Raw genomic sequence first — 12,614 nt, 5'->3', positions numbered from 1 at the left:
CATCTGAAGAATAGTTCAATAATCTAAATGCATCAAGTAAATGCTGGCCCTTTTTTGAAAATGTTCCCGCCTGTGCCTGTCGTTGTCTGTCCTTGTAGGGTGCAGTTCAGGTGGGTAATGTCAAGGTTCCCCCTGGGTACCAGCCTATTGATGTGGAGAAGGAGTGGGGTCGTCTCCATGTAGTCATACTGGAGAGAGAGTGTCTTCTAAGGACAGAATATGAGAGGTGAGACTGCCATTATATGTACGTACAACACTGTGGAGGGTCAATGATGTTTGAGATTATACCTTCATCTTTGAGATGATGCTGAATTCCGTTACAGATGTTTTTGTTAGATGCAGTTCTGAGGAGAAATTCTTGATTTGGGAACTGGTGTTTCTGTTGTATTTCAGTTGTTAAATTAAAAGCTCAATGTCTATTAGAAGTAACACATTAAACAGGACATAAAACATTGTCAAAAAGAGCATTCACACCCAAAGTCCTCTGTAACTACAGTACCAGTCAAAAGTGTGGACACACCTTCTCATTCAAGGGTTTTTCTTAATTGTTTTACTATTTTCTACATTGTAGAATAATTGTGAAGACATCAAAACTATGAAATAACACATATGGGATCATGTAGTAACCAAAAAGTACAAGTCCAAATATATTTCATATTGAGATTCTTCAAGTAGCCACCATTTGCCTTGATGACAGCTTTGCACACTCGTGGCATTCTCTCAACCAGCTTCACCTGGAATGCTTTTCCAACAGCCTTGAAGGAGTTCCCACTTATGCCAAGCACTTGTTGGCTGCTTTTCCTTCACTCTGAGGACCGACTTATCCCAAACCATCTTAATTGGGTTGAGGTCAGGTGAGGCCAGGTCATCTGATGCAGCGCTCCATCACATGTCCTTGGTCAAATAGCCCTTACATAGCCTTGAGGTGTTGTTTTGGTTCATTGTCCTGTTGTAAAACAAATGATTGTCCCAATAAGTGCAAACCAGATGGGATGGCGTATCGCTGCAGAATGCTGTGGTAACCATGCTGGTTAAGTGTGCTTTGAATTCTAAATAAATCACTGACAGTATCACCATCACACCTCCTCCTCCATGCTGCATGGTGGGAAACACACATTTGGACTCATCAGACCAAAGGACAGATTTCCAACGGTCTAAGCAAGTCTCTTCTTCTTTTTGGTGTCCTTTAGTAGTGGTTTCTTTGCAGCAATTTGATCATGAAGGCCTTATTCACTCAGTCTCCTCTGAACAGTTGATGTTGAGATGTGTCTGTTACTTGAACTCTGAAGCATTTATTTGGGATGAAATCTGAGGTGCAGTTATCTCTAATGAACTTCTCCTCTGCAGCAGAGGTAATTCTGGGTCTTCCTTTTCTGTTGGTCCTCATGAGAGCCAGTTTCATCATAGCACTTGCTGGTTTTTGTGACTGCACTTGAAGTAACTTTCAAAGTTCTTGACATTTTCCAGATTGACTGACCTATGTCTTAAAGTAATGATGGACGTGTGTTTCTCTTTGCTTATTTGAGCTGTTCTTGCCATAATATGGACCAAATAGGGCTATCTTCTGTATACCACCCCTACCTTGTCACAACACAACTGATTGGCTCAAACACATTAAGAAGGAAAGAAATTCCAGAAATGAACATTTAAAAAGGCACACCTGTTAATTGAAATGCATTCCAGGTGACTACCTGATGAAGCTGGTTGAGAGAAGGCCAAGCGTGTGCAAAGCTGTCATCAAGGCAAATGCTGACTACTTTGAAGAATCTCAAATCTCAAATATATTTTGATTTGTTTAATACTTTCTTGGTTACTACATGATTCCATATGTGTTATTTCATGGTTTTGATGTCTTCACTATTATTTTATAATGTAGAAATGGTAAAAAAATAAAGAAAAACCCTTGAATAAGTAGGTGTGTCCAAACTTTTGACTGGTACTGTAACTATGTGGATTATAACCAGTTTGGTGGATGTGAGAAGACATTGTGAGATAAAGATAGCTGGACAACCACATGATGATACACTGAAAGATCCAGAACTTATGTCTGGATCTAAGAGTTCAAAAACGTTCAATAATGTGATTATTTACGTCATAAGTAAGTTATTATAGGACCATCCTTACCAAATCACAAGAAAGCAGGGCATATGTCATTTTTGTTAAGGGTTGGTCCCTCATCACAAGACTTCCCGTCTTAAAGTAAGCAGTCAGGGCAGTAGTCAGGGAAGCTACTGTGGGCTGTGAGTCACAGCACAGCTAACCTCACAAAACCTTATCGCATTACAACATCCTATGGACTGTCATCATAGCAACTGGGGAGGACTAGCTATCAGAGAATCCATCATGGCCTTTGCCAGTCAGAGCTACGGTTTAGAGTATTTACTTCGCAAGAAGAAGGAGAAGGAGTGAGTTTTTTTTACCCTGCCTGCATAATGTTTCTGAGAAGATTGTGTAATGTTTGCTCTAATTTCCCTAACGTCTTTTTTTCTCCAGATATTTGTATTGATGCTCTTGAAATGTATTGAAATTTATGTCCATTGGATTTAAATTTATACCAACATTATTATTTTATTTTATCGTTATTTTACTAGGTTGTCCCATTGAGGTCAAAATGCTTGTTTCACAAGGGATCTGGCCAAAGGGCCACTGTTGTCTTTGAGTAAAGTATTACCAGTCATGATTTACAGTACCATCATCTAGTTATTTCATTACCTCATTAGACAATACTGTCAGGACCCGGTTACGAACCCGGGTCTCCGGAGTGAGAAACAGTCACTTAACCAACTGAGCCACGAATAGTCGGCAGAACCCAGAAGATGAGGCAGACACAGCAGTACTTGAGACGGTGTATTTAATGTAGTAAAAAGTGAAGTCCTTCAGGAACACATGTAACTCCACAACCTCAAAAGGAATTCCACAAGAACAAAGGTAATCCTCCAAGACAAAAAAGGTAAATCCACAAGGTGGTAGGTATAGCACAAAAAGCCTCAAAAGATACTCAAAAATAAATAAACAAGAACAAAAAACAGAATTCCACAAGAGCGTCCACCGGGATCAACAAGAGTTAACAGAATACTAGGGCTGGGTGCTAACATACAAACACAGAGCAAAGGACTGAGGAAAACAAAGGGTTTAAATACAATCAGGGGAAACGAGGCACAGGTGCAAATAATAATGGGGATCAAGGGAAAACAAAAGGTCAAAAGGCACAATGGGGGCATCTAGTGACCAAAAACCGGAACAACCCTGGCCAAATCCTGACAGAATCCCCCTAGGAACGGCTCCTGACGTTCCTACCAGCTCTCTCAGGGTGGAGAGCCCTGAACTGACGAATGAGGTCAGGGTCCAGTATGTCTTTGGCAGGAACCCAGGAGCGCTCCTCGGGACCGTAGCCTTCCCAGTCCACCAGATACTGCCAGGACCGCTGCACCCGGCGGGAATCCAGTATCCGATGGACGGTATAAGCCGGCTGGCCTCCAATGACACGAGGCGGAGGGGGAGGTCTGTCTGCCGGGACAAGGGGAGAAAAACAACAGGTTTTAATAAGGAAATGTGAAACGTGGGATTAATCTTAAGGGATCTGGGTAAGTGTAGGCGATAAGAAACTGGGTTAACTCTCCTGGCAACCTTAAAGGGACCGATGTATTTTGGGACAGCTTGCGAGACTCCACCCGTAGTGGTAAGTCTCTTGTGGAGAGCCAGACTCTCTGGCCGGGGCGCAGGGTAGGCCCGGGACGGCGACGTCTGTTGGCTTGTTGTTGGTACCTCTGTGAGGAACGCATAAGATTAAGACGGGTCTTCCTCCACATAAGCCGACAGCGTCTGACGAACTTCAAGGCTGAAGGCACTCTGACTTCTGCCTCCTGGTCCGGGAACAATGGAGGGGCATAGCCAAACTGACACTCGTGCGGGGACATACCAGTGGAGGAGGAGCGCAAGGTGTTGTGCGCGTATTCGGCCCAAACAATGAAGGACGACCATGTGGACGGGTTGTTACGAGTCATACATCGGAGGGTGGCTTCCAGCTCTTGATTCATCCTCTCTGTTTGGCCATTGGACTCCGGATGGTACCCTGAAGATAGACTGGCAGAAGTACCCATGAGTTGGCAGAAGGCCTTCCAAAACCTTGAGGCGAACTGGGGACCTCTGTCAGAAACCATATCTTGAGGAATGCCGAAGACTGAACACATGATTAATTACCAACTCAGCCGTCTCCTTGGCAGAAGGTAACTTAGTCAGAGGGACGAACCTGGCCGCCTTTGAAAACCTGTCGATTATGACTAGGATAGTAGTATTGCCATGGGATGGAGGAAGGCCAGTAATAAAGTCCAACGAGATATGGGACCAGGGTCTGTGGGGAATAGGTAAAGGGTGAAGGAGTCCTTGAGGGCAGAGGTGAGAAGATTTGCCCTGGCAGCACACGGGGCAGGCATTGACGAAAGAGGCAACGTCTTCTCTTATGGTAGGCCACCAGAACTTACGCTGGATGAACTCCAAGGTGCGACCTACGCCCGGGTGACAGGTGAGGCGAGAGGAGTGCCCCCACAGAAGGACCTGAGTCCTCACTGCCTTGGGGACAAACAACCGATTGGCAGGACCCCTTTCGGGTCCGGTTCGATAGCTTGAGCTCGTCTCACGGTATCCTCAACTTGCCACGAAATCGGAGCCACGATCTTAGCAGCAGGAAGGACAGGCATGTCCGTGTCATCTCGAATGGCAGGAGCGTAGACTCGGGACAGGGCATCCGGTTTGAGATTCTTCGACCCGGGCCGATAGGTGAGGATAAACTGGAATCGATTGAAGAAAAGAGACCATTTAGCTTGTCTAGAGTTCAACCGCTTCGCCTGCTGGATATACTCCAGATTTTTGTGGTCCGTAAGCACTTGAAATGGGTGAGAAGCCCCCTCGAGCCAGTGTCTCCATTCCTTCAATGCCATCTTAACCGCTAGAGTTCACGATCCCCCACATCGTAGTTCCTCTCAGCCGGGGTAAGCCGTGTGAGAAGAAAGCGCACGGATGAAGCTTCTTGTCTTCACCCCTCTGAGACAGGACAGCTCCAACACCAACCTCTGAGGCGTCTACCTCCACCACAAACGGTTCATCCGTAGTCGGTAGTATCAGGATGGGAGCAGAGAGGACGCGCTGCTTGAGTCCTTGGAAGGCCATCTCAGCTTCTCTTCCCCACAAAAACCTTGCATTGCCACCCTTGGTTAAAGCTGAGAGAGGGGCTGCCACCAAGCTGAAGTTCTTGATGAACTTGCGGTAAAAGTTTGTGAAGCCCAGGAAACGCTGAACTTCCTTAACGGATTTGGGGGTGGGCCAATCCGTTACCGCCCCTACCTTCCTGGGGTCCATTTGGACTCGACCGGGTTCCACTACAAATCCCAGGAATTGTACTGGATGAATGGAATTCACATTTTTCCGGCTTAACGTACAGATGGCTGTCTAGGAGGCGTTTGAGTACTTGTCTGACATGCTTTGTGTGTTCTTGAAGAGAGCTCGAAAAGATGAGGATGTCATCCAAGTAAACAAACACAAATATGTTAAGCATATCCCTAAGCACATCGTTTATGAGCGCTTGGAACACCGCTGGGGCGTTGGTCAGGCCGAAGGGCATCACCAAGTATTCATAGTGACCAGTAGGGCGTGTTGAACGCGGTCTTCCACTCGTCACCAGGTCTGATCCGCACAAGATGGTATGCGTTCCGCAGGTCAAGCTTAGTGAAAACAACTGCTTCCTGGAGCAGTTCGAAGGCTGTGGCCATAAGGGGTAGCGGGTAACGGTTACGGACGGTTATGGCATTGAGTCCCCGGTAGTCGATGCAAGGACGTAATCCACCGTCTTTCTTGGCCACAAAGAAAAACCCTGCTCCCGCCGGGGAGGTGGATGGACGCATGAGGCCTGCTTCCAGAGCGTCCTTGATGTAGGTATCCATAGCAGCTCGTTCGGGTGGAGATAGGGAAAAGATCCGACCCCTGGGGGGGCAAGTGCCCGGAAACAGTTCGATTGGGCAATCTAAAGGTCTATGGGGTGGTAGTATGGTGGCCCTCTGTTTGCTAAATACCAGTTTGAGGTCATGGTAACACTCGGGAACTCGGGTCAGGTCGATGGATTCTAAAGACTCGGGAGTAGAACTCGGGAATTCGGGAAAATACATGTAGCTTGGCACGTAGGACCCCACTGCTTGATAGTGCCCACAGACCAGTCGATGTGAGGGTTATGGCTGTGAAGCCAGGGGTATCCAAGGACGAGAGGGAACTCGGAACAGGAGATCAAATGAAAGTTCATCAATTCCTTGTGTTGTGAAACTGAAAGTCGCAAGGAGGTAGTGACATGAGTGACAAGTCCAGATCCCAAAGGGCTTCCATCCAATGTAGTAACCCTCATGGGGTCACTTAGAGGTTCAAAGGGAACGCCATTCTCCTTCGCCCAGACCCCATCCATTAAGTTACCTGCGGCTCCAGAGTCTACCAAGGCTTGAAGGTGAAGCTTGTGGTTGTCCCAGGAAAGGGTGACTGGAATGAGCAGACGGGAGTTGGACGGATGGGAGGAGGTTATCTTTCCCGTTACAGTTCCCCCCGGTCTGTACGGGACAGAGCGTTTCCCTGGAGCCCGGGACACGTGGAACGGAAATGGCCCGGTTTGCCGTAATATAGACAGCGTCGCTCCCTCATCCGGCGGTCTCTCTCAGCCTGGGAGATGCGTCCAATCTGCATGGGTTCCAGTGGAGCCAGCGAGGATAAAGGTGGGGACTCGGAGCTGGGACTGATAGGGGCTAGAGGTCTACGGTTGAGTTCTCTCTCTCAGACGCTGGTCAATGCGTGAGGCCAACTTGATCAGGGACTCGAGATTGTCCGGTGGTTCCCGAGTGGCCAGTTCATCTTGGATAGTGTCGGAAAGGCCTTTCAGAAAGCACACAGTGAGCGCCTCGTTGTTCCAACCACTCGCTGCTGCCACCGTGCGGAACTGGATGGCATAGTCCGTCACGCTGCGCCGACCTTGGTGGAGAGTCAGGAGCTGTTTGGCTGAGTCAGGACCACTGCTTGGGCCTTGAAACACTCGTTTGAATTCCTCAACAAAGGCAGAGTAGCTGGCACAGCAGGAACTATGGGCATCCCACACAGCAGTAGCCCAGGCCAGGGCTTTTTCCGACAGCAGGGTGATGATATATGCGATCTTAGACCGGTCGGTGGGGAACGACGAGGGTTGCAGCTCGAAGGAGAGAGAACATTGGGTGAGAAACCCTTTACAAGCACTTGGATCACCTGAGAACCGTTGGGGAGGTGGAAGACGAGGTTCAGCCAGAGGGTTAACTGCCATGGGTACGTGAATCTGAGGTACTGGGACGGGAACTGTTGCCGAGGTAAGTCGATCAGATATCTGCTTTATAGAAGTCAGCATCTCCGACAGAAGATGAGAATGTCTAGCCATTAAGGCCTCTTGCTGAACCAGGGCGGCTTCGTGGCGTTGGACAGTCTCCTGGTGGTGGGACAGCATGGCAACAAGGTCCTGGGAACTGGCTGCCTCTGGGTTCATTTTTGGCTCTGTTGTTTCTGTCAGGACCCGGTTACGAACCCGGGTCTCCGGAGTGAGAAACAGTCACTTAACCAACTGAGCCACGAATAGTCGGCAGAACCCAGAAGATGAGGCAGACACAGCAGTACTTGAGACGGTGTATTTAATGTAGTAAAAAGTGAAGTCCTTCAGGAACACATGTAACTCCACAACCTCAAAAGGAATTCCACAAGAACAAAGGTAATCCTCCAAGACAAAAAAGGTAAATCCACAAGGTGGTAGGTATTGCACAAAAAGCCTCAAAAGATACTCAAAAAATAAATAAACAAGAACAAAAAACAGAATTCCACAAGAGCATCCACCGGGATCAACAAGAGTTAACAGAATACTAGGGCTGGGTGCTAACATACAAACACAGAGCAAAGGACTGAGGAAAACAAAGGGTTTAAATACAATCAGGGGAAACGAGGCACAGGTGCAAATAATAATGGGGATCAAGGGAAAACAAAAGGTCAAAAGGCACAATGGGGGCATCTAGTGACCAAAAACCGGAACAACCCTGGCCAAATCCTGACAAATACCCCAGCCTCAGAGCTGATTTAGGAGAGACTGTGGAACATGTGTTGACCTGATGTGTTGACCTTTGACCCTCAGGCTGGAGCAGCTGCAGAGGATTGTCAGTAAGGTCCAGATGGAGTCTGGGTTGTGTGAGGAGCAGCTCAACCAGGTTGAGGGTTTGCTACAGATGGTGAGTCTCACACCCTGCCGGGGCAGACAGTCACAGCCAATGTAGACTTTATAATGTACAATCTGTGGCCCTACAGATTTGTCACCACAAATCCATGCTGCTAGACTGAGTAGTCAATGATACAGTGATTGAATACCCCACAGTTATGTGAGATTGGATGTGTTCGGATGTTCAAAAGCATTCTCAGGCTCATGGACTGATGTCTACTAATGCTGTATTCAAGATGGAACACATGGTGTCATAGTGTTTATACTGTATCTATGTTCTAGGATCTCCGTTTGCTGAGCTCAGCAAAGCCTGCTAAGCACACAGCAGAGGTAGAGACAGACCTGGACAAGGCAGAGGGCATGATCCGGTACCTCTTCAATGACGTGCAGCTGCTGAAGAACGGACGCCATCTACAAGCTGAACAGATGTACCGCAGGTCAGAACAACCACTGAGTAAAACCACATCAAAATAAAATCTAACTTTGTGTCACAATACAACTGGTGTAGACTTTACCGTGAAATGCCTGCTTACGAGCCCTTCCCAACGATGGTTAAAAAATTATAATAATTGTAACAAAAAATAAATAAAATAAAATACACAAGAATGGAGCTATATACAGGAGGTACCAGTTACCAGATCAATGTGCAGAGGTATTTGAGGTAGAAATGTACTGTACATGAAGGCAGAGTAACGTGACTAGGCATCAGAATAGATAATAGTAATAGTAAAATAAAGAACAGAGTAGCAGCCGCAAACCATGACTGTAAAAGTGTGTGAGTTTGTAATGTGTGTGTGTGTGTGTGTGGGGGGGGTTGTAGTAGTGTATGTGAATGTGTGTGTGGGTTTTTGTGTTGGAGTGTCAATGTAGTGTGTGTGAGTGAGTGTGTATATATAGTCTAGTGAGTTTGAGTAGGGTCAGTGCAAGATAGTCAGTACTGATAGTTCGGGTACCATTAATTGACTATTTAGCAGTCTGGCGATTCCGCAGTCTTATCCACTCAGAGCATTACTGTAATATTGTGAGGCCTTGTGTGACACGCAATGAAACCTAAGCCCTTACTATATTGTTAAACCAACTTGTTAAATCCAATTGATTGAAATACCTGTTTTGTTGTCATTGAACAATTCAGCATTGTTTCTCCTGTTTTACCTCCAGAGTGTACCGTCTCCACGAGCGGCTGGTGAACCTTTGCAGTGAGTACAACCTGAGCCTGAAGTCCGGAGTGACTACCACCCAAATACCCATGTCCCAGATGCAGACCCTTCAGCAGGTTCCAATGAGGGTGCGTCCCGAGCTGGATGAGGTGACCCTGTGCTACATCCAGGACCTGCTGGCTTGGGTTGAGGAGAACCAGAGGTGGGTGGACCAGGGGGAATGGGGCTCGGACCTGCACACCGTGGAGTCCCGGCTGGGCAGCCACCGCAGACTGCACCAGTCAGTGGAGGAGTTCCATGCTAAGATCAACAAAGCAAAAGCAGACGAGGTACAGTGTGAAAAACTACCTGGGATGGGATTGGAGTTAGGGGAAAATTAGACTGAGTCATACCATCATTGATCCTCTTTGGTTACTGCCAAAATGATCGCTTCTTTTTTTTAGCCATGCTTCTTCTCTAATCTTTAGTATTTTTCTATTCCCCTTCAGAGTCAGCTCTCCCCTGTCAGCAAATGTGCCTACAGAGACTACTTACTCAAGCTGGAGTTGCATTATAGCAAGCTTCTGGTAAGTTATTGACTCAAAATATTAACGTACAACTACAACTTTTCAACAATCTTCCATTTATCTAATGCTTCTCCAATCTCATTGTAATTCTTTTCTCCTCAGAGTTCTTCCAAGGCTCGTCTGTGCAGCCTGGATGAGCTTCATGCCTTTGTCACTGCAGCCACCAAGGAGTTTATGTGGCTGAATGAGAAAGAGGAGGAGGAGGTTAACTATGACTGGAGCGAACGCAATACCAACATGAATGCAAAGAAAGACAACTACTCGGTATGGCTGTTCTCATCCTCACCCAACCTGGAAAGTTCAACATTAGCTAAATAGAGTTAGGCACAATACAGATCTTGTAGGGTAAAGTAAAAAGGTACTGCACTGTACAGAACAGTAGTACTCCCATCTTTAATTTGATTTTGATCAGATTATGTTAAATTATTATTTTGACAATGAAATGTAATTTATTATGATTAGGTGGATGCACTTTCATATCTAGTAATATCCCCCCTAATGCCATAACACTCTGTTTTTTGTTTTTTTGTTTCAGGGGGTGATGAAAGAGCTGGAGCACAGAGAGAAGCGGGTCAACAGTGTCCAGATCCAAGGAGACAAACTGCTGAAGGAGGGTCACCCTGCCAAGAAGTCTGTAGAGGTGAGAACACAATCACTCGAGTTTCTAAGTTGTTGTAATTTCCTGACCACTATACAAACACACACATTACAGCAGGGGTCGTTAACAGGGGGCCCATGGACCAAAACCGTCCCACAAGTGATTTGTTTTGGCACCGCAAAGTTTTTCAGATTTTCGTTTTTGGTTTAAAAAAATTCAGCTAAAAAAATGTATTCAGAAAATATTTACCCATTAATAAAATTAAGATTTGTGATTGTTCCTCAATGTAATCAAGGTATGAAATGATCATGTTATTTTCAAATACAATCTCTTTTTGGGCTTACTTGTGGTGTTCAAAATTTTGTAATTATGTTCTATCTGCAAAAATCCGCAAAAATTGTCCCACCTACCCCTGCATTACAGTATATATTTAACATGGATTTGACTTTGTCTTTTACTTCTAAGAGCAGAGGATATGAGAATAGGTGGTTTTTTAAGCTATTTCTTTCTCTCCCCACCAAAGGCCTTCACTAAAGCCTTGCAGACCCAGTGGAGTTGGATCCTGCAGCTTTGCTGTTGCATCGAGTCCCACCTGAAAGAGAACACTTCCTACTTCCAAGTATGCCAACTCATATATCCCCCTCAGATAGTCCAATTAAAATGCATCATCCTATCTCTAAAACGGTTTGTGCTCCTCTTTTTCTACCCTGGTAGTTTTTCTCAGACGTGAAAGAGGCAGAGGAGAAGATGAAAAAGATGCAGGAGACTATGAAGAAGAAATACACATGTGACCGTAACATCACTGTCACACGACTCGAGGACTTGTTACAGGACGCAGTTGTAGGTTGACTTATTCTACTTTATTGAAGAAGTGAAGAGAAAATACAGCAACTCTGATTCAGTGACATTACTAAAGCAACAGCATCTTTCATTGTCTGTTTTGTTAAATACCCCTGTGGTGGTTCATATATAGGATGAGAAGGAGCAACTGAAAGAGTTTAAGACCCACTTGAATGGGCTGAACCGGAGGGCCAAGACCATTGTCCAGCTGAAGCCACGTAACCCTGGTACACCAGTCAAGGGTAAAGTGCCTGTCCAGGCCATCTGCGACTTCAAACAGATGGAGGTGAGGAGATATTACTGTTCATGTGACCAGCTTTCCAGTGGAGGAGCAAACACTCGTAGGTTACTACTTAGTATAAGCGCATCTTATCAGAATCTGTGGAAATTGAGTGTTTATTCAAAACATAGATTAGTGACACTTAGAAGTATAACAGCAATAGTATCTGTTGATTTTATTTATCTTATTAGTCATGTTCGAAGGCCTGTCATTAGAACTGGTCAGATACAGTACAACATGGGAGTTTCTTTTTCTTTTTTCCAGATCACAGTCCTCAGAGGGGATGAGTGTGCGCTGATGGATAACTCTCAACCATACAAGTGGAAAGTACAGAACCCCAAAGGCAGCGAGGCCACTGTGCCCTCCATCTGTTTCCTGGTTCCACCCACCAATAAGGACGCAGTGAGCGGTGTCTCAGGGTGAGGCAACCAATCATCTCCTTGCCTTAAAACAATATGACTAAAACCTTTGTTTTAGCCTTACCATAAACAACATGGCCAAAATCTTTGATTTAGCCTTACCATTAACAACATTATCCTGGTCCCAGATCTGTTTGTGCTCTTGTCCACTCCATTGTTGTTTGCAATGACAATTCCATAAGGAGTTGGCAAGAGAGCAGATACAGAATGGCTACCAGGCTAAAATAAGGTGGATAGAACTTCTGATTTAGCCCTTTGATTTAACCTTTGTCAGACATTTGATGCCTCGTAAAGACATTTGACCCCAGCACTTGTATGGTTCACTAACCTCAAACCTCCTCCACAGGCTGAACGAAAGTCACCAGAACCTGCTGGTCCTGTGGCAGATGCTGCACGTGGACATGAAGAGCCTCATGTCCTGGCAGTACCTGATGAGAGACATCCACCTCATCAGCTTATGGGACATTACCATGGTGAGCTCAAGGTTTCACACAGGTTGTGTC

General features: G+C 45.9%; 1 protein-coding gene across 1 annotated transcript in view; it reads left to right on the top strand.

Moving 5' to 3' along the window:
• The window catches only part of LOC115137205 (plectin-like), a 106,002-nt gene that overhangs the window by 56,893 nt on the left and 36,495 nt on the right, over window positions 1–12,614 (top strand). The window contains exons 12-23 of the mRNA XM_029673366.2: window positions 99–226; window positions 8,171–8,264; window positions 8,534–8,688; window positions 9,410–9,737; window positions 9,897–9,974; window positions 10,077–10,238; window positions 10,510–10,614; window positions 11,096–11,191; window positions 11,287–11,412; window positions 11,546–11,698; window positions 11,957–12,111; window positions 12,458–12,584. Of these exons, the coding sequence (XP_029529226.2) occupies window positions 99–226; window positions 8,171–8,264; window positions 8,534–8,688; window positions 9,410–9,737; window positions 9,897–9,974; window positions 10,077–10,238; window positions 10,510–10,614; window positions 11,096–11,191; window positions 11,287–11,412; window positions 11,546–11,698; window positions 11,957–12,111; window positions 12,458–12,584 (1,707 nt within the window). The remainder of the gene's footprint in view (window positions 1–98; window positions 227–8,170; window positions 8,265–8,533; window positions 8,689–9,409; window positions 9,738–9,896; window positions 9,975–10,076; window positions 10,239–10,509; window positions 10,615–11,095; window positions 11,192–11,286; window positions 11,413–11,545; window positions 11,699–11,956; window positions 12,112–12,457; window positions 12,585–12,614) is intronic.

The sequence above is a fragment of the Oncorhynchus nerka genome, linkage group LG7 (genome assembly GCF_034236695.1).
Source record: "Oncorhynchus nerka isolate Pitt River linkage group LG7, Oner_Uvic_2.0, whole genome shotgun sequence".
Taxonomy (NCBI): Eukaryota; Metazoa; Chordata; class Actinopteri; order Salmoniformes; family Salmonidae; genus Oncorhynchus; species Oncorhynchus nerka.
The sequence above is the reverse complement of the archived record's forward strand: the minus strand, read 5'-3'. Positions and strand labels throughout refer to the sequence as shown.